The sequence below is a fragment of the Galeopterus variegatus genome, unplaced genomic scaffold (assembly GCF_000696425.1).
Source record: "Galeopterus variegatus unplaced genomic scaffold, G_variegatus-3.0.2 Scaffold816, whole genome shotgun sequence".
Classification (NCBI taxonomy): Eukaryota; Metazoa; Chordata; class Mammalia; order Dermoptera; family Cynocephalidae; genus Galeopterus; species Galeopterus variegatus.
Window position 1 is genome coordinate 258042 of NW_007726927.1, and position 27919 is coordinate 285960.

General features: G+C 40.8%; 1 protein-coding gene across 1 annotated transcript; it reads left to right on the top strand.

Moving 5' to 3' along the window:
* The first annotated feature begins 5739 nt into the window (after nt 1–5739).
* KLF3 (Kruppel-like factor 3 (basic)) lies at nt 5740–27816 on the top strand. The gene is made up of 5 exons (XM_008572659.1): nt 5740–5833; nt 14855–15341; nt 16012–16162; nt 21414–21574; nt 23898–27816. The coding sequence occupies exons 1-5, from the start codon at nt 5777–5779 to the stop codon at nt 24077–24079; spliced, it is 1038 nt and encodes a 345-aa protein (XP_008570881.1). The 5' UTR covers nt 5740–5776; the 3' UTR covers nt 24080–27816.
* Nucleotides 27817–27919: the final 103 nt, after the last annotated feature.

Consider the following 27919-nt stretch of genomic DNA (forward strand, 5'->3'; position numbering starts at 1 on the left):
AAAGGAGCCTCCAACTTAAAAATGCCTACTTCCTTCTGTTGCCTGTCCCCTTGTATTTCTGGCCTGGGCAACTGCCATTAAATATTATTCAGCTCACTGGGAGCTTTTGAAAGAGTTTGGGTACGGAATTGAAGAAAGAAAAGTTTTCCTGGAAAGGAAGTTTAGCTAAAGGGAGGTTGCTTTTCTGCCTGGCCCTCCTGCTGGCCAAGAATCACACACACACACACACACGCACACCATACGTGTACACGCATACACGATACACAGGCACTCACCCAGAGACTGATCGTTTATTTATTTATTTACTTACTTACTTATTTATTTATTTTTCCCTGAAGTTCCTCTGGGGAATGTAGAGTGGGGGAGGTAACATTTCCTCCTTTAAAAATCCAAACACTTGGCAGAATGAAAAGGGGGCACTTAAAGATGGTGCATTGGTTTGATCATACTGTTTTTCTCCTTCCATACACCTGGCTGAGAGAGGCAGGTAATTTTTGGAGCCTTAGGGTCAGGCCAGGTTGGGGGAAGATAATGCAAGGACCCTTTCAGGAAGTGGGGAGAGAAATAAGGATGTAGAAAGGGGAATCAAAAGGGAGAGGAGAAGGGAGAATGTCAGAGGCGGGTCTCCTTGTGTCCCCAAGAAACGGGGAAGAAGCCTTCTGATACACACATTCTCTCTCTCTCTCTCTCTCTCTCTCTCTCTCTCTCTCTCTCTCCCTCCCTCCCCCTTCTCTCCCTCCCCCTCTCCCCTCTCTCCTGCTTCTGAGGAAGGGGCAGTCGTTAATAAGGTTGTGTATGTAATAAAACATGCTGCAGCTTCAAGACGAGCTACTTTCAAGGGAGATTTGGTAACAACCTAGCCTCCTCCTGCGTTAGGACTGTGTGTGTGTCTCAACTCTGCAGCTCATTTGTACCCACCACCCCCACCCTATCCCTACCCCCATCCCCCTACCCCCACCAAAGCAATCATCAGCAGGCCTCACCGGGGACTGACTAGGACTCTGAAGTTTACCTCTGTTGCTTCTGAAACTTCATGTAAATGATTCACCAAACTTTTTAACATATAACCACACAGTTTCACATTTTGACAGAAATCTGACCCTTATTTTGACATCTGAAAAGTAAGTCAGAAGTATAAATGGAGGGAGTGTGAAGGGAAATCTCTTTCTTCCTTTTTGAAGAAAATTTAGTTTTACAGGCCCTTCCCAGCAGAATAACATAGCTGGGGAAGACGTGGCACTTGCCCCACTTACAGAAAATTATTTTGGCGATGGCGATGTTCCTATATTTTTGCTTTTGGTATCTTGATAACTTGTAAGTTTAAAAAAAAAAAAAAACAGGGCCGGCCCCGTGGCGCACTCGGGAGAGTGCGGCGCTGGGAGCGCAGCGTCGCGGGTTCGGATCCTATATAGGGATGACCGGTTAGCTCACTGGCTGAGCGCAGTGTGGGCGACACCAAGCCAAGGGTTGCGATCCCCTTACCGGTCACGAAAAAGGCAAAAAAACAGGTCTGCCTTTTTCGGTTTTGGTTTTTGCTGGTGGGTACAGGGACCGAATCCTGGATCCTCTCTCTTTTAAATGTAGTTTTGTTGTCCTGGGATTGCTTGTTTAGCTTTAAAATGTGTTTCTGCAAAGCTAGCTAAATATAATTAAGATGTAAATGTGTTTATGATTGGAAAATCCTCTGTCTTTTTCGGTTTTGGTTTTTGCTGGTGGGTACAGGGACCGAATCCTGGATCCTCTCTCTTTTAAATGTAGTTTTGTTGTCCTGGGATTGCTTGTTTAGCTTTAAAATGTGTTTCTGCAAAGCTAGCTAAATATAATTAAGATGTAAATGTGTTTATGATTGGAAAACAGTTGTAAGAAAAACTGAACCACATTCGGGGCCTCCTCATTTCTGTGATACCCACTTCAAATAGTTAACAGAATTCCTGAGCCTGGTTAAAACCCACTAGGTTTAAAGATCCTGGGTTTGGCAAACTCAGTTGATTGCCAGTGCCCTAGTATCTAATACCTGTTTTAGTGCGCCACCTACTGGTTCTACTTAATATTGCTGTCAGTGCTGTGTAATAAATTTTCTACATCATTTGTGCTTTATTTAGCATTCTTTGAAAAAGATGGCTGCCCAGAGCACTGAGCTGCCCACGGGTAACAAAGGCCACCAAGTTTAGGGACTCTAATTCTTCCAGTGCTCAAGTTACTTCTCAGTTATGGGAGACCCTTTGGAGACATTGCAGTCACTCTTTTCTGATTCTAGACCAGCACCCATCAACAAAGTCAATACCAATGACAAAAGTGGTCTATTCAAAAATATGGATGGGATATAGAAATTTTTTTGCAAATAAAAAACAAAAGCCTGATTTATGTTAATGTGCTTGATTCTATTCCAAAGTTCGGTTCCTTTCTACAGAACTCAGCTTCTCTCTTGTTTTTATTAACATTTTTAATTATAGAATTAATAAACTTAAAAATTAGCAGATCTATATAAAGCTGTGCCACCTCCACTCCCCAAGATGCTCTTGCTAACAGTTTAGGGTGTCTCATTCTAGGCATTTTCTTTGCATGTCTTTCATCTTCTCGTTTCATATCTTGTGACTATCACTAAAAGTATAATCATTTAAAAGTTATTTTAGAAGCTACCAAATTAAGAACAAAGAGGTGTTAGACATGTGGATGGACAGTGAATTTGGTTCTGTTCATCACATTTGAATTTCACACAGACTTTTTTTTTAATTGTCCAGTGATGTGTTATTTAATTAGGAGTTTCAAAATGAAGTATTCTATCATTCCTTCTTCATTTATTACCTGAAATACTTATAATGAGAAATTTCTCTTAGTCAACATTTGGATTACTTTGAGTTACAGTTTTGAGCAAATAAATATACCTATAATTTTTTTAATAAAAATGAATCAGGCTTTATTAGGACCAATGTTTTATATTAGACTTTATGTTTTTCTCATGATTACAAGTCTTGCAAAGCACCAATTTCCTTAAATTTAGATAAAACATAAAAAAGAATAATCATGAGTAAAATAATGTCTTAAAATAATAAAAGATATGGTAGGTTAATGTGTAATTCATTTCTAAATGGATTCTGTAGTCATCGCTATAGGCATTAGACAAAGTCATTAAAAGGTATATGAGCTAAATGGTAGTTAAAATTTGAACCAAAAGGAACTCCAGAGCCCATCATCTTAATTTATTCTACTGCGCTGCGATTACTGATGCCAAAGGTGCAAGGTGCAGAGATGCTAGCCTAGCTCAGCTCAAGCCACTGCGGTAGCACAGTGTGAAGGGACAAGCCCCTGTACGAGTTCTCACGCAGGATGTAGGCAGCTGGTAACTTTTAAACTGAATTTAGTCTGAGTTTTATTTAAGGGTGAAGGAATTGATCTTTAAGGCTAGGTATGTTATCGAAGAGGTGAATAACGACATTACCCCAGAAGTTGGAACCAACAAATTTTGTGTTGTGTGTACAGTATGTATATCCAAAAATTGTATGCATATTTGTTGCTATAAAAACTTTAGAGGGCAAAAGGGTTTGCTGGTTTTTGTTTGTTTTAATCTCATTTGGTTGTCCTAAAACCTTGAGAAGTAGGAAAAGGAGGTAAGGTATAGTGGTCTGCATTTTACATGTGAAAAGAGTTGCTCCACGGTAGGGCTAGCTTGCAGTCTGCTTGAGTCTCAAGACCGGGGCTCTTTCCCTATACACCTGAGAATGTGAGTGCCTTATATAGAAGGTTTTGCATCAAGATACTGTTTGAGAGTAAATTCAATTTCAAAGGCTGGAGTGGGAGGGAGGTTGCAGCCATGAGTCAGGGCTGTTAAGTGATCTGACCTCACTGATGCGACAAGGAGATCTTACATATTTTGTTTATGGTCCGCTATGGGGCACTGGACAACAATTCTTAGAACCATGTCCCTCTGTACAGCTGCTAGGCTGGGAACTGGTTAATAATAGATCTTAAGACACAAAGGCGTTTTCATCGTTCATTATGAAATCATGCATTTTTCACCAGCTGTTGGGGTTTGTTCTTGTGGGGATACACAAGAGGGTGGTAGCACCATTGATTTGAGCAGCCTGGTATCAAATTGTGTTCGCAGATTATAATACAACCTGCATGGAGGAAAATATAATTTTGAGGTCAGGACGTTATGTTGAGTTATTGATGAAATTCACATGTTTTCATGAGATCCAGAATGGGCTTTCTTCAGTGAAGCAATGGAACACAAGAACGACACAGCATTACTTCCATAATTGTATGTGAAGATATCTTGGCTTAATGTAGACTAGTGTTAGAAATAGATTAGTATAGGGCCAGCCCAGTGGCGCACTGCTATAGTGCGCCGCTTGAGAAGCGCGGCGGCGCTCCCGCCGAGGGTTCGGATCCCACATACAGACCGGCCACTCACTGGCTGAGCGAGGGGCGGGGGCAACACCGAGGGTTGCAATCCCGTGGCCAGTCCCGGTCCGGTGCGGGCGCAATACTGAGGGTTGCGATCCGTTGCCGGTCACGAAAAAGGACAAAAAGGAAAAAAAAAAAAAAAAGAAATAGATTAGTATAGAACACAGAAGAAAACAGAGGATCACAAGCAGAAGAACAGAAGAGAAGGACAGGCAGGATCAAGGTGGACTTTTCCTTTACATTAGGATAATTTCCTAATGAGAAATTGAAGTGAAAACTAATATTCTTTATATATAAAAAGTGCTTAGAAAACAGTAAGAGGTGGGGTGGGGAGTTGATGACCTGAATAAGCATTTCTCAAAAGAAATGTAAACGGTCCATAAAGACAAAAAAAAAATCCAACTTTAATAATTAAATCAATTTAGAATAAAAATAATTTGCCATTTTGAGACTAACAAATTGGCAAAATTTTTATTAAAGATAATACATGTTGCTGGTAGAAATTTGGAAAACAGTTTCTATTTTATTAATGAAAATAACAAACCGTCTTTGTTGGATGATACATCAAATTCTTTGGAAAATGTACATGTATCTTGCCCAAGAATTTCCCTTCAAAAAATGTGTCCTAAAAGTTAATGAAGGATGTGCAGCAGTATATAAGTATAGAGGAACTCATTGCTGTTTGTAATAGAGAAAATTTAGAAGCACGCTATGTTCTTAGTGAAAAGGGATAAGTTAAATAAACTGGTTTGTTCACACAGTAGCACACTGAATTTGATGGTGTAAAACCATACTGTCTGAAATAGCATTTTCACAATAAGTTAAGTGAAATTATAGGTACTAAATAGTCTGTATACTATGATCCCATTTCAAAAGAGGGTTTAGTAGGATAAAAACAAAAATATTAGTGATGGTTCTAGGTTTTCTTTTTGATAATCTTTTTTTTTCCTGATTTTTTTGTAATGAACGTAAGGGAAAAGGGAAAGGTTTTTAATAATCATATGTACTGCGAACTTCTATTGAGTTGAGCAGCAATCTCAAGCAAGCTTTGCTGCTCAGAGGGACTGTACATATTGTTCCAGAAATGTCAGGTTTTATGTATTTGAGTTAGAAATGCTGGTTGGCTCTCATCTGCTTATGACCGTGGAGTCTGGTTTTAATTATATAAAATGGCATCTTTCATAGGTAAGTGAAACAAATTCCAGCCATTCCCCGGAGCGGAGAGAGAAGGGGGGAGAAGGGGGGGATGAGGAGTATTATATTTTATTTTTACTAGTTTATATTTAAAGTAACCTCAGGATTTAGATGGACACCCTGTTTTATTTTCTAGGCCAAACACCAGAACACCCTAGAAGGTTTAACTAAAAGAATGCTCATGTTTGACCCAGTTCCTGTCAAGCAGGAGGCCATGGACCCTGTCTCTGTGGTAAGTTTTCTAAAATTGAACACCTCTACTTGTTTGTCCCAGGTGATGATAACGTTATTATTGTGCATTGTGTTGTTCCTTAAAGTTACTCATTCCTTGACAGGAATTTGATAGGCAAAGTTTTCTCAAAAGTCCCTGGTAGTAAGTGAGGTAAATACCCTCCCAGCAACTGTGCATCCTTTGATAAAGGGGACCCAGGCCTCCTTAAGACCCATGCCCCACATCCCCCAAGATAAGATCAGCATAGAACTCAGGCCACAGGTAAATCTGTTCATGACAGAAGTTGGTTTACAAAAACTACTCAGCCCTTTTATATGTAAAAATATATTAAGAATAAAATGATTTACTTAAAAACCGTTGACAACAGCCATATGGAGCTGTGACTATGAGACATGACTGAGGAGAAGCCAGCGAGAGAAAGAACTTGGCGGGGAGGCTGGAATCTCACTTCACTTGGAAGAGTCTGGGGCGGGCGGGAATTGTGTTCATTGTCCTTTTCAACACCTTAGTGCTAAGCTGGCCCCTCTCGTGAGCCAGACCACCAGATAGTTTCAGGCCAGCGGGAGACTAGTAATTAGTCCAGGTGTTTATATAGGTACTAGTGCCATGGGGATGAGACATGGTGACAAAGAAAGGTGTCTGGCTTCAAAGTGGGGAGTGGTTTAGACTGGAGAGGATCTGGTTTAGTGAACATTGAATAAGGAGGCAGCACTCCCACTCCGTCTTGCTCTTTTCTTCCACGGGCTCGGAAAATATTCACAAGGGGAAAAGCTTGGCCTGGGTTGTGTATCTGAAGGTTGGTAATGACACGCTTGCAAAATTAGATCATCCTTATGCATTGGCTATGGAGGTTCCTGCCAAAAATGTTTATATGAGACACAGGGTCACTCCAAGGCCCTTAGAACTCAGTTGCCTTGGATATTACTAAGACAGTGAAATGTTTACCAGCCTCTGTAATGAAAGGGTAAGTCACAGTGGCTTTAAGGAAATAACATTTACATGCTAGCACGATAACTGGATGACCAAGTGTCTGAATAGAATTGAGCAGTAGGACTTTTTTAGTCAAAAAACTAATGTTATTCAGTGCTGTCATCATATTGTCAAGTCCACCCCCATCCCCCAACTATTGCATGATCACGTTAGAGGAAAATTAAGGTATAAAATTCCCCCATTAATTACATCCTTGAAGTATGAATAGGTTTTTAGTACCAGAGAATATGATTAATTTTATAAATGAGGCATTTTATTCTTCAGTGTACTTCCAATGCTTTTAATCAAGCAAAAAAATGTGGCTCAGGAGCCTAATTTAAAGCTAAAATGAAGGTCTACATTGCTGAGTTGGTATGATATCATTAAGTGCAAAGAAATGCACTTACCTGAAAAAATGGGAAATAAATGAATTGGAAGTAACTAAAACTTGTAATGTTGTAACTTGTAGTAATACATGAAATCAAAGTATGTAGAAGTATTTTTGCAAGTAGTCATCCTTTTCTCTTTTACACTCTAGTTTTCAACTTCAACTGACACTTAACAGAATTCTGTTTCACCAAAACTTACTGTCGGTCCTTGCAATGAAGGGTTTTTTCTTAATTCAGCAAAACCTCAGTTAACTGAAACATTGGAGGAGTAGGATGTTTTAAATTTTTTACTTAAAAAAATTAATAAAAAGCATTTGGGGCCGGCCCGGTGGCGCACTGGATAGTGCGCCGCTTGGGAAGCGCGGTGGCGCTCCTGCTCGAGGGTTCGGATCCCACATACAGACCGGTTCCCGCTCACTGGCTGAGCGAGGCATGGGGGCGACGCTGAGGGTTGCAATCCCGTTGCCGGTCCCCGGCCCGGTGCGGGGGCAACACTGAGGGTTGCTTAAATGTTCAAATTTCATCTTTCCTGCCTTCATCTTATTTATTATGATAAATAATAATAATTTATTATTCCTTTTTCTTTTTATTTCTGTCTTTGACCTAAAGGTCAAAGTCTTCGGTTATTCAGGTCCATGTTGTAAACATTAAGGCAGTATAGGACATTTGTAAGGTTTTTTTTAATTCCACATGAATAAAAATATTTTATAGTAACTTATCTCTCCCCCACTTTTAAAAGAAGAGTACAACAGAAGCAATCTGCTTATTTGGTATTTTGCTATAGCTTAGAGAAAGTGAGAAAATATGATTTGTCTGTTACCGAAATACAAGCCTTCTTACCATTCTCTGCCAAACCTTGTGCTCTGAGGCTTAGGATCACCCTGTTAAAATTTGCAAGAATGGAGAGCAGGGTAGACCCTTCCTCCTCAGGTCTATGCCATGTGCCTGCTACTTAATGTCCACCAAATGTTGGCAAAATCACCAACAGCCCCCAAGCCTCCTTTTTTAAAAAAAAATTTGTAAAATGTGAAACGCTATGGGGCCGGCCCGGTGGCGCACTGCTACAGTGCGCCGCTTGGGAAGCGCGGCGGTGCTCCCGCCGAGGGTTCGGACCCCACATTCAGACCGGTTCCTGCTCACTGGCTGAGCGAGGTGCGGGGAGCAACACCGAGGGTTGCGATCCCGTTGCCAGTCCCGGGCCGGTCCGGGCGCGACACTGAGGGTTGCGATCCGTTGCCAGTCATGAAAAAAGACAAAAAGGAAAAAAAAAAAATGTGAAACACTATGTGTATATAAAATGCACATGTAAAGAACTTGTTTTGACCATTTTCAAAAAGGTTGACAATTACAGCATTTAATTCAGGAAGTGAGAAAGAAAACATTGTTTTTAAAAAAAAAATCACCACCAAATTTTGCAAAATAGTCTTCTGTTACTATAGGAAGATCACTTTTGAGGAAAATATATTTCTTTCTTCCTGTTTTCTTTCTTTTTAATGAAAATTATCATCTAACAGGCTCCTTATAGATTGAGAAGTACTAAAAATCAATAGTTTCCTCTGCTGTGTTCCAACAGAAACTTTTCATGACTTTTCTGAGCCTGGTAGAAAGAGAGCTTTCTACTTTTGTTTGCATAGAGGGGCATGACATTTGCTGCTTCCAGAGTGTCTGTTTATACATGCACCACGCCTGGCTATGCCTGGAACCCCACCCTCAGTATGAAGAGGCCTTTGACTTGCCCTGTCACGGACATTCCCTTTTTTTCTTATTAATGAATAGTGAAACAGGGACCTCATCCATGTTTCATTTAGTCACTCCATCCACTTAAACTGTCCTGTAATGGAAAATTCACCAAAACTCTTCCTAACAAAATACAAAACTATTGAAATTCTCACTTCGGTATAAAGCAATGGTTAGGGCTTTGGGAAATTCTCCAAACCCTGTGCCTTTTTTTCCGATCACAATTAAAATCATTTTTTCCAAGATTCAAAAAGATCGGTATTATCCTTAGCCTTGTCAGTAGTAAAAACTTGCTAAAAGGGCCGGCCCGGTGGCGCACTGCTGTAGTGCGCTGCTTGGGAAGCGAGGCGGCACTCCCGCCGAGGGTTCAGATCCCACATACAGACCTGTTCCCGCTCACTGGCTGAGCGAGGCACGGGAGCAACACCGAGGGTTGCGATCCTGTTGCTGGTCCTGGTCCGGTGCGGGGGCGACACTGAGGGTTGCGATCCGTTGCCGGACACGGAAAAAGACAAAAAAAAAAAAAAAAACTTGCTAAAAGAGTGTGTTAATTCACTTCATGCGTTCATGAAGTATTTATTGAGTACCTATGCCAAACCCTCCTCTCACATTCCTAGGACAAGCAGCAGTCTGTAAATAATACACACTGTATGGAAGTAAGATCTTGGGAAGGTGTGTTACAATGGTAGGAAAGAACTTTTTCTTAATAACAGGTCGTTTTGAAAAGTAAACCCTTTACCACCCCTAGTGGGGGAAGAGGGGCAGACCCTGCTAATGTCTTGTCTCCGGGTTGCTGTGTGGCAGAACACAGGATTTCCTGGGATGAGGAGTATGCTCAGGGGGCATTGGATGTCCACCCATGGCCAGAGGTGCATTTTCTGCTTCATCAACGCTTGCCTCTGATTTGGATTTCTGACCAGTACAGTCACAATGATTTGCATTGCTTTGTTAGAAGATAGGAATGGTCTGGAACACAGGGGAAGCAACTCTAACCAGGGTGTGCCTACCCAAGGCACACACCCTGATCGAACCCTGTATCAGCCCTGGCACTGTGGAGAACAATTATTGCCAGCTAATTGTAGTAGCTTGTGTACTCCACCCAAATAATTAAAGTAAACATGTCTTAGAGAAGGTTCTGGTAAACATTGCTATGAAATTTGCCAGTGAGCTGGTTTGAGAGACCATATTTCTTCACCCTTTTGTGAAGCAGTTGGACTGGAAATTGTTAATTATGTACTCAGAGTTGGGTGCCTGTGTCCAAATGTGTCTCCCCACATTTAGCCTTGTACCTTACAATAAACACACGTTCAGTATAGGGGACAGGGACATTCATTTGACAGCAAACTATCAGTGAAACTGTGCATCATGTTTATAAAACTTAGTTGTATGTGTGGCTTTCTCTTTCTTGATGACTTGAGAAACCTGAGAATTTTATTAAATTTGCAAATCTCTCAGTTTCTAAATTCCTTACTTTCCTTAAACTCACCCCATGGATAGAAGAATCCAGCAATGACAGCAATAAAAATATGTCCTCCTTTTGATTCCTGTTTAGCTGCCAGTAACTATTGGCGTTAAAATCTAGGTCATAGGGAGGTCTTGGAAGAATAGGACTGAGAATAAGGGAGAAGAAGCTACATTTTGATGAGTAGAAACAATGTTGCTTTCCATTTCCTGAACTTTTTTTTTTTTTTTTTTTTCCTTTTTGTATTTTTCCGTGTCCGGCAACGGATTGCAACCCTCAGTGTCGCCCCCGTACCGGACCGGGACCGGCAACGGGATTGCAACCCTCGGTGTTGCTCCCGCACCTCGCTCAGCCAGTGAGCGGGAACCGGTCTGTATGTGGGATCCGAACCCTTGGCGGGAGCACCACCGCGCTTCCCAAGCGGCTCACTATAGCAGTGCGCCACCGGGCCGGCCCTTCCTGAACTTTTTTCCTGGTACCAGAGCTTTTGCCCCTTAGAGAATTATATAAAACACATTAAACTTTAGAACTAGGAGAAATCTTCCTGCCCCATGTATTTAATTACTTCCTGAAACCCTCATTGTACATAATTTATAACTTTTTTTTGTTAATGAACCTTGTGCCTCTTTTAATAATGTCCATTTTAATATTTAAATTTAAATATACTTATGATTTAATATTAATGTTGCTATATAGTTTGGACTTCTCACCTTGTGTTGTACTTGCATGTGCCTGGTTCTAAAGAAAGGCAGAAATAATAATCATTTGATCCTTGATATATAATGTAAAGCTCTTATTAGAAATAATAATTTATATGTTTTGTATTTCCTGATATTCTTGATGTCCTTGTTTGTAAAGCGGTATTAGTAGTGAAAAAATACTCTCCCTCTTTAAATTGGTCTTTACTGTATTTCTTTTATATCTCTGTCATTTAGAGCCTTGCTATTCAAAAGGTAGTCTTGTGGCCCTTTGGGCCACTCCTCAGTAATTCAGAATCTGCTTTTTAACAAGATCCCTAGGTGAATTTGTGTGCACAATAAAGTTTGAGAAGCCCTGGTTGGGAGCAGCAAAGGCCATTCCAGTGAGCATCTCTTGTAGAAAGTGAAAGGGCGACAGGACCCGAGCTGACAGTTCACCAGAGAAGTTCCGTTTTATTCAAGGACTGCGTGTACATTTATAGGGAGCTGTGTTCCGGGGTTGGATAGGGGGTGGACAGGGCGGTAGCTGATTGGACAGGGCTGGACAGGAGGTGAGCTTTGACCTGTGACTGGCTGAGGTTTGGCGCGGGTGGGCTTGTTTACTGCAGAGAAGAACCCGGAAGGGCGCCATATTGCTAGGGTGTGTCCCTGTTCAGGTGCCCATGGGGTCCCTACAGAAAGGACAAGAAGGGACTCCTAGGAACACAGTGTATCAAGCATTATGTTAAGCTCATTACATAGGTTATCTCATCGAATCCAATTTTAATTTTAACCTCACAGCCTCCTTGAAGGTGGGTATTCAGTACCACCTTAACGAGTTTTGCCATGTCCTCATAGCAGTTACACTTCTAATATTTAGTTAGTAATTTTTCTTACATTCTTTTATAGAATTGCTTTTTTAACATGATAAATTTATTTTGAAAGGGTACTTTATACCACTTCTGTAAAAAATATGTATAACAGTTTTTTCTTGCACATTCAAATAAACACATAACTATTTTTTTTTTTTTCCCTTTTTATCTTTTTCGTGACCGGCAATGGATCGCAACCCTCAGTGTTGCGCCCAGACCGGGACTGGCAACGGGATCGCAACCTTCGGTGTTGCGCCCGCACCTCGCTCAGCCAGTGAGCGGGAACCAGTCTGTATGTGGGATCTGGACCCTTGGCGGGAGTGCCGCAGCACTCCCAAGTGGCGCACTGTAGCAGTGCGCCACCGGGCCGGCCCAACACATAACTATTTAATGTGTGTCCATCATGTGCCACCTATAAGCATCTTAGGTACCCCAAGAGAGATGTGCACCATACTGCAAGAGTCAGTGTTCTGGGAGGTTATAAAGGTTATAATGATCTGGATAAAGAAAGGACAAGGAAGAGGGAAAAAAAATTTAAAAACATAATCTTAATGATGAGAAACTGACATCAAAACCAGATAAAGATAAACACAATTATGTGATCAACAGTTCTACTGCCTGGGTCCCTACTGCCCAGTACTTTGCACAGCAGGCCTGGAGTAGGGACCAGGCATCTGGAATTTTTAAACAGCACAGATGATTCCAGTGCATAGCTGGGTGGAGATTCGCCAATCTAGGCCTGGAGAGGAAAGGGTGTGATCTCAGTAGTGATCCCAATCAAAACCACTGCTACCCCACTATTATTATAACTCACAGTAGTGGCCACTAGAGGGGCCAGCAGGGCTCAGAAATTAATAGTGCATTTAGACTGTTTAATTAGGCTCCATTGATAGGGGGTTTTTTTGTTTGAATCATGAGTTAGTATTGCCTTCAAATTATAAATGCATAGGACTTTAAAGGTATAAGACAGGCATGGTATGTTGCTTATTACTGTTACTGTAAAACATTCAAATGCAAATAATTTTCTGCAAGTGGATTTGATATGTTATCACTAAAAATGTCAGTTTTCTAAAATGACTACCTGTAAAGAAAATGGCCTATATTGAGTTTAATTTTTTTTTTTTTTTTTTTGTCTTTTTTCGTGACCGGCAACGGATCGCAACCCTCAGTGTCGCGCCCGTACCGGACCGGGACCGGCAACGGGATCGCAACCCTCGGTGTTGCCCCCGCTCCTCGTTCAGCCAGTGAGCGGCCGGTCTGTATGTGGGATCCGAACCCTCGGCGGGAGCGCCGCCACACTTCCCAAGCAGCGCACTGTAGCAGTGCGCCACCGGGCCGGCCCCAATATATTGAGTTTAATTTTTAAAAAAATTATTTTGGGGCCAGCCCCGTGGCGCACTCGGGAGAGTGCAGCGCTTGGGAGCGCAGCGGCACTCCCGCCGCGGGTTCAGATCCTGTATAAGGATGGCCAGTGCATTCACTGGCTGAGCGCGGTGCAGGCGACACCAAGCCAAGGGTTGCGATCCCCTTACCGGTCACAAAAAAAAAAAAAAAAAAAATTTTACGTTCTACCACGAAGTTTTTTGTTTGTTTCAGTTAAGGGGTAGAAGTAATTTAGGTGAATTCCATGGTCAAGGACAGTACCCATAGTGTGAAATTATTGTGACTGATTGTATTCAAAGCTGGCAGATGGAAGTTAAGTTATCCTCATAAGAGAGAAAGGTGTATTTAAAGATAAACTAGGTCAGTTGTGGAACAGATCTTACATTTGGGAGGAAACAGACTGTTTTGTCTCTCCTGCAGTATCTTGTTAGGTTGTCTTCCAGTCTTGTTTGCTGAGTGGGTAGCAGGGTACAGAGGAGAGAACACTGGGCTGCAGCTGGTGTGCCAGTGACTTTGTGCACCACATTTCCTTACTTGAGTCATGTCATGTGGGCTGTTTCTTACAGTTCTGCATCATCCACAGATTTGAAAATCAAGTCATTATCTACAGCTTCATTCAAATTGTGAATAAGACTATTGAACAAGTTGGGGCCAAGGACATAGTTGCCCTTGTGAGGGTGTCTGTCTTTCAGTACCTAGGTGTATAGGGTGACTGACCCTCCTGGCTTGCCTGAGACTGAGGCGTTTCCTTGGATGTGGGACTTTCAGTGCTAAAACCAGGACAGTCCCAGGCAAACTAGGATTGTTGGCCCACTAGGTATGGATTTTTCAGTGGCTGACACGCATCAAAAGATACACATGCAGCCCAGTTTCTCCTTATTATACACAAGTATATCATGAGATGTGTTAAATGTTCTGTAACCACCCAGACAGCATTTCCTGCCCATCAAGAAACCCCATCAGAAAAGCGAGGAGGTGGCCGGCCCGTGGCTCACTCGGGAGAGTGTGGTGCTGATAACACCAAGGCCCCGGGTTCGGATCCCATATAGGGATGGCCGGTTAGCTCGCTGGCTGAGCGTGGTGCTGACAACACCAAGTCAAGGGTTAAGATCCCCTAACCGGTCATCTTAAAAAAAAAAAAAAAAGCGAGGAGGGCTAGTTTGGCTTGGCTAGTTCTTGGTGAACCCCAGTTCTGACTCCTGATGATAAAGACCCACAGGCCTTTTGTGTTACAACCTGCTTTAGAGTTTTGCCAGCTATCAGCCTTAACATTTGGCTTGGGAATCCTCTCATAATTAAATTTCCGATTTTCCACGTGGCCCAGTGACCACATTGACCTTAGTTCTAATGTTCATTAGACCATCTCTCTCAGAAGCGTTTTTTAGGTCAAGCATATATCTAAATCTAAAACACTTTTTAACGCCCGTGTAATTGTCAGCGCCCTGTTGTGTGTTTGTGAATTAGCGTTTCAGACAAATGCACTCGGTGGCTGTCTGCACGTTCTGATTTTTCCCCCTCGCCCTCTCCACTAGTCCTACCCATCGAGCTACATGGAGTCGATGAAGCCCAACAAGTATGGGGTCATTTACTCGACACCGCTGCCCGACAAGTTCTTCCAGACGCCGGAAGGCCTGTCGCACGGGATGCAGATGGAGCCGGTGGACCTGACGGTGAACAAGCGCAGCTCGCCGCCCTCGGCTGGGAACTCGCCGTGCTCGCTCAAGTTCGCGGCCGCGCACCGGAGGGCCTCGCCGGGCCTGAGCCTGCCGTCGTCCAGCCCGCCCATGAAGAAGTACTCGCCGCCGTCCCCGGGCGTGCAGCCCTTCGGAGTGCCGCTGTCCATGCCGCCCGTGATGGCAGCCGCCCTGTCCCGCCACGGCATCCGCAGCCCGGGCATCCTGCCCGTCATCCAGCCCGTCGTGGTGCAGCCCGTCCCCTTCATGTACACGAGCCATCTCCAGCAGCCGCTCATGGTCTCCTTGTCGGAGGACATGGAAAACTCCAACAGCAGCATGCAAGGTAACCTGCCCGCCCCACAGCGGGGCTCCCGGGCCTTCCCCAGACAGTGCGGGTGAGCGGGTGAGCGGGTGAGGAGGGGGCAGGAGCTGCCGGGCTCTTCCAAGGAAACAAACACTCGGCTGCCTGAGGCATTTCCTCTTTTGCTTTTTTTTTTTTTTTCCTTGATGTGTTGATATTGGAAGAGCTCCCAAGAATTAGGCCGTCTGTTTAATACCATGAGATGATTTTCACTGTATAATTGTCAACTTCGGGGTAGTAAGAATCTTGACTTTATATTTTGCTTTATTGAATACCAACATGGTTCTAAGTACAAAAGACATTTAATAAATACTTTCTGATCGTGGTGATAAACTAATGGCTATTAAAAGCTACCTTGTTCACCAGCTAGTCATAGACAGGACTGTGGGGTTGAAGGGAGATAATCAAAAATCATAAGGAAGAATCATTTCAGGGCTGGTATCTTAGTAGTCGAGTTCCCTATGTTTGTTGCTTTGCTGACAAAATAGTGGTCAGGAGAAATGAGAATCCCCCACAGACTTGTTCCTGCTATGGTTTTGCCAAAGGCAAACAAATACACATTAGTGTTGTGTATAGGAACCTTGCAGTGAGCTTTTTAAAGCTGAAATTGGTAAACTGTTTGTAGAGTGACTTTTCTATTTTTATTTTTCAGTACCTGTAATTGAATCATATGAGAAGCCTGTATTACAGAAAAAAATTAAAATAGAACCTGGGCTCGAACCACAGAGGACAGATTATTATCCTGAAGAAATGTCACCCCCTTTAATGAACTCAGTGTCCCCCCCGCAGGCATTGTTGCAAGAGTAAGTATATTTGGGTGTACCCAGCGTTTGTGTAGTAGCACGCACCTTGGGACCTGGAGTAGAAGCGCAAGATTTCAAGCGTGTGATGTGTGTTGATGACCAGGAGCGCCTTGTAATATATGACAGCCCACTGGGCAGTGGCCCAGTACCACTGGTCAAGATGGGAGAATCTCTGCAAAATCAGTGTGCTCTCTGTTACACAGGCAACATTATGACAATAGTTACATCAAGTTTTCAGTGAGTTAGTCACCCATGATTTTGCACCGTACCACAATAAATCATTTTTGTTTTCTTCATCTTCTCAGGCTGTGTATACAGTTTTCTCATAATTGGAATCCTTCTGTAGATTGAATTTAGTGTTCTAGATATTCCATGTAAGCTTGAATCATGAAAAGTTTTCATGTAGACACACAAAGTCGTCCCAATTTTCACTTCAAATCTAGTATACTGTTTCTATTATGGAGAATGTCTTTAATCAAAATCTCCAGGCCAACCACAAGACCAAGAGAGACACTAAAACAAGTCCTGTAAGTAGTGTTGACAACAGAAAGTTGTCCATGTAGCTCAGAGAAGCTCAGCATTGAAAGAACTCTGTTCTCCAGTTTTTTAATCCTGTCATCTGTAGAGTGTTCAGTCTGCTGTATAGTTGCCACCCAGTAGGAAGGTTGTGCCATCAGTCATCATCTGAGCACCTGAATGGTGGTTTCTTTTAGGGCTAACATGCTCTGATGTGATGATGCTGCACACAGGTTAAATAACATCATTCCTGGGGTTTGCCACTATAGAAATCCTTGACTTCTAGAAGTGAGTGTACTGGATGCTGTGTTTGTAGAAGCCGAGAAGATGGCCTTTGGATCCAGTGTCTTGGATTCGGCTCTCCTTTCTACCATATGTATAACCTTGGGCTGGTCACATAATCTTGTGCTGTTTCCTCTTTATTTTCATTATTGATTGTACTTGTTGTCGTAATTGTCTTGGATTCAGTAGCCAGCTTCCTGATACAAAGGCACAAGTTTTCTTACATCCTCTTCCTCGCACATCACCTTTTCTCCAACTTGAATAAATGTTCTACCCACCTTTCTATTTTATCTTCTCTACCCTGCTCCTTCACAGTTAACTGCAGCAGAATGTGAATTCTGTGGCTTTAGAAAAGCTATTATCTGGTAACAGCACATATAATCTAGTTGTACCCACATTCTGCTCGGGTAGGTGCCTTCATAGCAGCTCATTTATTGTCTGCTGCACCAAGTCATAGTCTTTTTTGTTGTTGTTGTTGTTATCATACACATATTTTCCAGTAGATAAAGAAGAGGATGAATCTTCTTACCCAACTGCATCAGTGTCCCTGATGGGGTTGTACATTATTACTGTTCACAATTGTATAGTGCCCCCTTCCTTCTTAAAAAAGAAACTTTTCCAAGGGTTTTCAAAAAAATTACTTTATTCCCCATAACAAGTGGGTGGACGTCAGAGCAAATAGAGAACTGAGGAGTCAAGACATTAAAAAACTCGCCTATAACCACTGTTAACAACCCACGGGGACCCGGGCTTGATCTCCTGCTTACGGATGAGTGCGCTTCCCGCAGTCCTGTCCATACCTAACTGACAGCAGCTGCTCATGTGCTCAGGTGATGAAAGGAAAAACAGAATGACTCAGCAAAATGGACACATCCTGTAGGCTGAATTACCTCTTTTTTATTATGAGGGTTTCTCTGGCAAAGTAACTAGCAACATGACATGCACTTGTAATTGTTTCTACAGAGATGATGAAAAGATGCCATAAAACAAAGTAAAGCCAGTAGTCTATGAACAGAGGGACCCATTGACTGAAAGAGCGTTATTCTAAAGTCTAGGCTACTGTAAATTACAATGTAAAACACTGCAGAAGATTTGAAGGCACTATTCTGTGCTATGAGTGTTGCTTAAAAGTACTTTTTTCTTTCCTATTTGAAGTAATGTTCTTTTGATGATTTCAAGCTCAGCGGTTTTTAGTGATTAATGAGTAATGTGCTTATTTTAATGCTGACCTAAGAATGCATTTTGCTCCCCAGAAAAATTCAATAGATTAGCCACAAATGGAACATGTACATTAAGTAATTCTCTCACAGATGTGATTAAGTAATGTCTTGGAGCATGCCCAGTAGCAGCCCACATAGGAAACCAGCTAGCCAGGAGAGAATCATTTGAAACCAGGAGCCTAGCACCATTGCCGTGTGAGGCAGCCCCAATAGTATTTGCCTTTTGAAATCCTCCCTTTCCAGAGGCAGACTTTAAAACACAACTTTGAAATCCATTTGCTTGGTCGTAGAGTTACAGCTTTAGAATTATTTTTAAAGACACTCAGGGCTGAGCCCGTGGCGCACTCGGGAAAGTGCGGCACTGGGAGCACAGCAGTGCTCCCGCCACGGGTTCGGATCCTATATAGGAATGACTGGTGCGCTCACAGCGCTCACTGGCTGAGCGCGGTGCAGCCGGTCTCAAAAAGGACAAAAAAATAAAATAAAATAAAAATAAAGACACTCAAAGGTATATCAAATTCCTTTTGTTTTATATTTACATATATGAAACTATTTAGAATGAAGAGCTTGAGGGTCACATTTCCCTGCTGAGTTGTGTATGTGAATTGTAGCGAATTTAAGAGGTGCCGGCTTGACTCAGAACAAAGACACAGGTATCCGATATTTCATAGATATTCTGACATCTTTCTTATAATGGTCTCAAACCACCTTTTTAAAAATGAGGAGCGAAGAGATCAAAAAGTGTGAGATCCCAAGACCCTTATCTCTAGCTTCATCCTGAACCAACATCAAGCTCTTTAGAAATGGGCTGCTAAACACTCTGAAAATGTTACCTTTCAAGGTATCCGTTTGCTTGAATAGAAATTTCCTGGTCTGATTTTGGGACATCCGCAAAAAATCTCATGAAATTAAACAGTTGTAGGGTGCAAAGTTCCAAATGGGTAAAGCATTTCTGAGCCTCAGAATATTAACAGCTACCATTTCATAGTTTTACCTCTGAAGTAGACGTTCTCGAGTGCTTTATGTACATTACAGTAACCTGCTGAGATGATATTTCTCACAATAATATTCTGAGATGACGTTGTTATCATCATCCCCATTTTATAGAGAGGAAATTGAGGCACAGAGAGGATAATAAATACCTTGCTGAGGATCACAGAGATGATCAGTGACAGAGCTGGATTTAAAGTTGTAGCCCACAGCCTTTAAGCACACCTTTATCTATAAAATAAACAACTGGGGAAAGCAATCATAATTACTGCACTGACACTATTAGATTCCCAACCCATAACATCCACTAATTGGGAGAGATTTCTAAAGTTGTTTGGGATACTCTCCCAGTGTCCCAGAGACATACTCTACCGGTTTGCCAGTTAATAGCTAATTATTAAATTTCTTCCCCAGCATTTTATTTCCTGATATTGTCTTACTGAAGAAAGTTGAAAGTTAAAAATAAACTATTTTCTTTTTATTGAAGGATTTTAAATGAATAATTCAGTCTTATAAAAAACTATTTCTGTCCGTAAACCTCTTCTCTATTTTCTCTATTTGTTTTTACATATATGAGGGTACTTCAAAAAGTTCATGGAAAGATTTGTATTATCCTTTAATTCTATTTTTCTATGAAGTTTTCTAAGTGCCCTTGTATGTAATTGAAGTTCTTGTTTGTTTTTCCCCTTACTATTTCATGTTCACTTTTCCATGTATCTAAATTTGGCTATTTCATCCGTCTGCTACCCCTACTCCACTCCAGGCATCAGGGTAGGAAGGTGAAGTAACACTCAACACTGACAGATTTCTTTGCTAATAATAAAAGTGTGAGAAGTAAATACGGTCACTTAAAATGAACACACTTTAAATTCTTTTCCTAGTGGCTTTTTAGCATTCCTGAAAAATTACTTATTGACAAGGGATGTGTATTCAAATATTTACCAGGACAAAAAACAAATTTCATTGCAGGGACTCCCTTTTGATTTTTATGTTTATATTTTATTATCCTCTTTTTTTCTTTTTTTAAAATTTTTTTTAATCCCACAAGTTTCAATGTTTGCCCTCATCAGATTCTTTTTTTCCTTTTCATCTATCTTTTTCTTCCTATACACACTTGTACAAAACATTTGTTTATTATTTGAGGAACTACAGACTTAAATTTAAAAGAAGAAGTCTTTCAGTACAGTTGGAGGGCAACTACCTAAACTTATAATGTATCAAGTAATTAGTCATTAGGAAAGTGAATGAATGGATTAGAACTTTTTTAATTACTTACATTAATCAGCAAGATAAGCCTGAGAAAATTTTACAGACTTTTCCCAGCTCTTCCCCATCTACCTTTTCTCTCCCACCATCTTTTCTGAAAAAGAGAAAGTTCATGGTAATGATGTTTAACAGGATTTGATTTCAGACCAACCCTAGGAGGGCTGTGCACACACAGGAACGTGAGAAATCCAGAAGGTAGGGAGAGCTAAGGAATGACAGTGCTTTAGAGCCAGTATCGTGGGTGACACTTCTGTACCCGGCTACTAACTCTGCAGTGAAGTTCTCCCTTATATAGGAATAAGAGTGACAAGGAAGGTTTGAGTTTGTTCAGACAGCAGTACCAACTTTTTTTTTTTTAAAGAACCCAGCGTTTGAAAATTAATTGTGACTGGGCAGTCTTGAAGACACTGAAACTAAGTGCCAGTTATATAAAGGATAAAATGCAGACATTCCTACAGTGTGGTTGTCTGAGTGTTAGGAATTTGACCTTTTCCATTTTTCCCTAAAAAACAATAACGAAAATCAGGGCAGCTTGTGGAAAGATAATAGTACAGTGTTCAGCATTGCCTAGTACCACACAGTTCTGTAAGCACACAGATTTTTATTGAGGGAAAGAGCCTCTGACAGCACTTTGTGCCTCCCTCTAGCATAGCACCTAACCCTTCTTACTGTCATTACTTATTTACATGTCTGTCTCCCCCCTAGAGTGTGAGCTCCTCGAGGGCAGGAACCCTGTTTTTATTCATCTTTGTGTGCTGGTGCCAAGCACAGTGCCTGGCTCATGGTAGGTGCTCACTAAATGTTTGTTGAATGAATATAGCAGTGCTTCTTGGGTTGATCAGCTAATTTCTTTTTGTTTCTTTTGTTGGGGTTTTTTTGTTGGTTTGTTTTTGCCCAGTGTTGTTAATGCTTTTGGTAAACAGAAGGAAAGGAAGAGCCTTCTCTCAATATTATGCGTTTAACCTTGGCTTTCATAGGAATCACCCTTCAGTCATAGTGCAGCCTGGGAAGAGACCTTTACCTGTGGAATCCCCAGATACCCAAAGGAAGCGAAGGATACACAGATGTGATTACGACGGATGCAACAAAGTGTACACTAAGAGCTCCCACTTGAAAGCACACAGAAGAACACACACAGGTATTAGAACCACCAGACATACTTCATCTTTCTTCTTAAGAAGCGTTAGAATGGAATGTTAAAGACAAGCGTTCTGGCTTTCAAAGGTTATTTATAGTGAAAGTTTTTCGGGCATCTCAAAAGTTGCCATAGTTATCTGCAGATGTCTCTGTAGGTTGTGAAGAATGAAGTTTTTGATAATGATTTATCTCGGTAATAAGAATAGATTCAAAGTAATCCGTATCATGAAGTCCCTTACAATCACTTGCAGTTCTGCAGTCTCTAGGAAGGGAGGCAGAAAGGGACGGGACCTCCACTGCTGGAACCAAGGGGAAAATGCTTTCACTGTCAAGGATGCGACCTTCATAAGGGCTGTCGTTTAACATATGGACATTATCAAATTCACGATAGCAGGACAAATAAATGCAGCAGTTTAGTAGAAATGGAATTCAAATAGAAGACTCCTTGAAGGAAAGAAAAGCAAAGAAATATGGGTAAAATTTCTATCTTCTGAAATTGAGAGGACGCCTGTGGCATTGCCTACCATACTTATTCTTGGGTATCTTCCATCTTGCCCAGTTTTGAATATAAAGAGTGAACAGTGGGGTCATATAAACATTGCTCGGTAGTTGAAGAAAATGTGAAATTGTTCCCAGGGCTGAATGTCTTAGTAGCAAAACATCTTAAGGAAATTATACAAAAATGTTTTAACAGCCTGATTGATTGCAGTTGGTGATTAATGTTTACAGGCAGGTGCATCTCACCTCCAAATCTTAGATGTGAAATTCTAGTTTAACAGCAGTTTCCCTGTATACATTTTCCTTAACTCAGAATGTAGACTGTTTTTCTGAGTCTTGTGAGTCATTCTTATTTGGAATGTTTACAGGGAGAGAAAACTGGGGTATTATGGAAGAGAAAAGGGAGGGGAAGTGTCTGGCGGTGTGGAAGTGAAATTTTTCAGAGAATGCTTGGGGAAACCAGCCTACATACAAGTGTCATTTTGCTTTGGCATAAAGTTACCACACAAGAGCTGAGGGTGATAGCCTTGTGTTTACAGCATCACCCAAGCAGCAATGCCAGATAGATCGGTAAAAGCAGCCCTGGGCATTAATTAATTAACAATTAAGACGCTAGAAGTGGATGTTACCAGTTTCCAGACTAAAATTAAAAAGACTTTGAATATTTGGATGACAATTTGGATGTAGGAAAAATGCCTCTTTGTGGGCATATTCTGCACAGCAAAGCAGATATTACGAATTCTGAATAATCTCATTGAAATGCTAAGGAATGGCAGTCCTGCAAGGTTTCTAGAGAACAAGGGGTGGTAAATGGGAACTTGTGATACTCATAACCCATTATTACTAATTTAATCATGTGATATTGCCCTTAACAGCCTTTTTATCTGTAACGGCTTTATACTAGCTCTCCCTATCCTTTTCGCACAGGGGTCTTCTGTTCCTCACCCGTAAATTATCATTAACCTACAGGAGAGGGTTGCAAAAACCTGGCTCCTGACAGGTGAGGAGGGAATATGTTTTCAGTACTTCTGGATTAAGGCATTATATTGAGGCATGATTGTTATTGATTCATCAAGAAAATAGGATGTTGAAATCCCTAACTGATATTTTAGTTGATAGAGACTGCGTATTTTTAGAAAACAATTGAAAAGTGTAAGAAAATACTGCCGGCTTTCAATTTGGACTTCTCATTAAATGAATAGCACTGCATATACGATGGTGGTCCCGTAAGATTTTAATGCCATATTTTTATTGTGCCTTTTCTATCTTTAGATATATTTAGATATGCAGATACTTACCATTGTCTTACAGTTGCCTCCAGCACTCGGTACAGTAACATGCTGTACAGGTTTGTAGCCCAGGAGCCATGGGCTATACCATTTAGTCTAGGTGTGTCATAGGCTGTACCGTCTAGGTTTGTGTAAGTCCACTCTATGATGTTCGCACACCAGCGAAGTCGCCTCATTTCTCAGAATGTCATTAAGTACATGACTGTGATCAAGCTCCCATATAGGTTTAGGACTTGGAGATATGTAAGTACAGATCACCATGTGTTTATTAAGTCATTATTTGGTGGTCCCTTGGGATAGATTTCAGTGCCTTTATGATTTAAGAGCTCTTAAAATCCTTCCCCCTTTTTTGGCAGAGAGCCAGTTAAATGTTAAGAGAATTTTTTTCTTGCTTGTCCTGTATTGGTTTATAAGGCACTGTTATTAAGTCAAATGTATGAACATATCTTGGAAATAATATTTGTCAAGAGCATTAGCTCAAATATCTTTACTGTCTTTACAGACAAATTAAGATCTTTGCTTTTTTTCTTTTTGCAGGAGAAAAACCCTACAAATGTACATGGGAAGGATGCACATGGAAGTTTGCTCGGTCTGATGAACTAACAAGACATTTTCGAAAACATACTGGAATCAAACCTTTCCAGTGTCCAGACTGTGACCGCAGCTTCTCCCGCTCTGATCATCTTGCCCTACATAGGAAACGCCACATGCTAGTGTGAATTGCCTCCAGATCCCGCCTCAACGCGACTCCCCACTCACCTGGCTCTCTCTCTGTCCTCCCTCCCATTATCTAACTCATTTTTTACATGTACATTTTAATTTTGATTCAGCTGGTCTGAATCTCTGAATTTATATCATTCAAAACCTCCATATGGTCAGTAGTAGATATTCTCTAATCTTCCCTCTCCTTACCACGGGTCAGACCTAAAGAATGTGAACACTTTTTTTTCTGGGGATGCTAAGCAAACCCTTCTTACAGATAACGTTTAATGTAATAAGAACAAGGGAACATGTAAACTATACCATAACCAATTGTCGGTTTCTCCGTGTATTCCTCAAAAGAATGTCAAAGTAAATGTATTAGAAATACAGTATCCAGCCTGCTAGTCCTTGCCAGTGACCTTCATACCTCTGTACCCTGTGATCACAGCTGATGCTCAACAGCCAAAAGAAGGGTGGTCCCTTTCACCAGTATCTAGAAGATTTCATGCTAGTGCAGTCAACTCTTCCATTGTCCTTCACAAATCTGGCTTGTCAACCTGGATTTATCACTTCATCTAAATCAAGTCCTTTGCCCTCTTTTGTGCCTGCAGCTCCTATGGAGGTTTTTGCCACCACTGGGAGATGAGCCAGAGCTGCTGATTTAGGTGGGTGATGTGTAGCAGTTCAAGGGATGGAAGCTGTGCTTCCCTAGCATGGAGTAGGAGCAGAGGGGCAGAGCAGGAAGGAGCCAGCGATCCCTCCTGAGCTAGAGGTTATCAGTGACGTTTCAACATCCGGTTAGCTGTGCAGGCATTCCTGGAGCTCAGCTTTCTGTGCTTTCTCAGCTGCACAGAACCATGCTGCAAAGCCAAATACCCATGGAGCTGTCCATGCAACTATCTCCGTTCTTACAGTGTCCTTAGTATGGATCATCAAGCACTGATGGTAAGGACTCCACAAAAATATTTGCCCAGCAATGCTAAAAAAACCTTTGGGTAACAGTATGGATGGATTTTCTTTTACCCAACCTGATTATAGCTTTTTTGCAAACAGGGAAATGTTGAGTGGTACTTGTATTCCCATATCAAAGTAATCACATAGCTTTTATGCAGAGACTCTTCTGTGTGAGCTGTAAGGTGCCAAGTTGGCTGTCATTTGTGTTCATGATGTATCATAAATAAGCATCTGCTAATGCTTTAGTAGATTCATTCAATTAAGACCTGAGTGACACTATTTGTAAATATAACTAGTTGTGAAGCACACATATCTTTATTTTGGGGACAGATTTCTAGAAAATACAGAAAACCACAGTTCAGGGATTCATATCTCTAGCTTGAAAATTCCTAAAAGTTTACTGTTGGAGCTGGCAATTTCTATCACTCGTGTCCTCTCAGAAGAACAAACTGAAAATAGTGACTCGTGTTTATGTTGAAGGTAAATAGCATCATTACTGGGGGAAGTTTTTCAAAAGCAGGCTTTTGAGCACCATAGTCTAAATGTTAATAAAAATAATTCATACATAGAAATGCCATTGGTCCTAAATTTGGAGAAAGTGGGCAATGGTGGTCAAGTGTGGGTGCACGTTACCAAAGGCCACTTCATCCCTCCATAAAGGATGGAGGAAGAGAAGAGAGGAGGGTGGAATCCTGGAGATTCATCCCAGCCACAGCTCAGGATCCAATACAACCTTAACCGGGAGGAGTACGTTGTTTAATCATCCTTAAAACATCAGCGAATGCGTGATTCTGGAGGCCTGTGAATTGTGTGGGGAGCTTACTTTGATGGCGCTATGTTAATAAGTTTGTTGTAGGGACTGGGCACTCGGAGGTCCCACTCATCTGCCCTGTGAACCAACCGAAGGGAAATGTAGTTGAGAAAAGCAAAGAAATTTGTATCTTGGCACTTGGGTTTCATTTTCTTTGTTTTGGGGTTTTTTTTTTTAAGCACAGCAAAGTTTGTTTAGAATATTAAAACATTCTAATTGGGCTTTTTTTTTTTTTTTTTCTTTTTTGCAACTAAGACATGAAATGGATAAAAATGGCTCTTGGAAAAGTAGGTATCGTCTGTATTGTAAATGCTTAGTCACATTCATGCCAGCGTGTTCATTTCTTGAAATGGTTCTTCCACAACACACTGAAGAATGGAGTTGGAATGCGTTTTGATGGAGATAACCAGTTTATGTATGTTCCAACCCGAATAGAAAGGGGGGAAAAGGGCAAGAAAGGATAGACTTGATCTTCTTTGAATCAGCTTTGAGTCTGAGTCCAGTTAATAGAAAGCTTCATGGGTTCTCATGAAATTTGATGCGTTTGCTATGGCATATTTAAATTTCATTCAAAAGAGCAAGCAAGATCGCACAAAGACTCTATTATGTTACAGTTTGGCTTGCTTAGATTATGTTAACAGTCCATTAACAAAGATCCATTTTAACTCTGAGAGAAGCAACCCAGAGAAGCCAGTCTCTATTCCTATGCTGGTCAATATGCTTTAGTTACCAATTGGCCCTTACTAAATTTTCCTCATATATATATTTGTATTTTACTATGATAGTTGAGGAATTTAGTGTCTTAGTCATTTTTAGCTGTTATTGTGGAAGACCTCAAATATGAGATAAGATGCCCTTTGACATGTGGTTTTAATGATGTGCCATGTTACTATCAATGGTGATTTTATTGCAATATTTTTAATTGATGAGAATGATTTGTAAACATGAAGTTGGTGTCATGTAAATTGTTTGTTATAGAGTTTCTTCAATTATTAACCCAAACGTCATCTTGAAAGAGAAATCAGAAAAATTAAATCAGAATCCACCATATTTTAGAGTTTTGAAATGTGAATCTACATCATAAATGGGCATTAACATTCTAAATCACTTGGTTTGGAGAATATGTTAGCAGCATAGCTATGTTCAACTAAGGAGATGCTAAATACGCAGAAGTTTCAAGAGCCTCAGAACAGAATTACAGGGGAACTATATATGTATATGTATATTTTATCAAACACCATCTGCACTATCAGTATTGCACTAATGTGGAGTTTGAAAGACTATATTGCTGATACTGTATATCTGCACATCATTCCTGATTAGATTGTTTTAAAGACAATCTCGAACAGCTGAGGTTTTAAAATAATTTGTTTTGAAAATATTCAGTCGTCTTGAAGGAATTGCCGTCATACGTGAGGTTGCTCAGAGTTGTCTTTATTCTCTTCTTGGTCAAGGTTAACAATTTCTAAATGATTGCGAATTCACTTAAATAATACATTTACAAAGCCATTTTACATGCATTAAACGAGGGCTACAACAATATTTTACAAATACTAGCACTTTTTTTCTGTTATGTATTTAGTGTTTAGAGGGTCAAAATAATCTTTCTGCTTAGCATCTCTTAAACCATACCTGCAAATATAGCAGGATTATTACATTTACAGTACTTTAATACTTGTATAAACTATGCAGAAATTTTTAATAAAGTGTAATATATTTTATAAGCTAATAAGACTGAATGGGTAAAGGTTTTTAGCATGCATTAGTATACTTGCAAATACTGAAACATTTTGGTAATCTTTCTTACTAAAGATGTGAATGTTTAATGTACCTTCTCTGTTTCTACTCTGTAGTCCAATGGGAATTCAGTAATGACATTTTGTCATGTCAAACTGTGAACATAAATTTGTACTGTACAGTCCTCATATACTATATACAGTATGCAATATATGTATTATATACTTGTTAATAAAACCATCAGAATATTGAGTGTGATCATGTGATTACTATGTGTGCAGTGATCGTTAGGAACAAAACTCAAAGAGCAATGTAAGAACCCCTGCTTAGAAATTTCATGGGCAATCATTGTTGA

Excerpts from the sequence above, each read along its gene's own strand:
- KLF3 (XM_008572659.1), top strand. The coding sequence starts at position 5,777 with ATGCTCATGTTTGACCCAGTTCCTGTCAAGCAGGAGGCCATGGACCCT. Across the intron at positions 5,834-14,854 it reads CCATGGACCCTGTCTCTGTG|TCCTACCCATCGAGCTACAT; the intron begins GTAAGTTTTCTA and ends CCTCTCCACTAG. Across the intron at positions 15,342-16,011 it reads CTCCAACAGCAGCATGCAAG|TACCTGTAATTGAATCATAT; the intron begins GTAACCTGCCCG and ends TTTATTTTTCAG.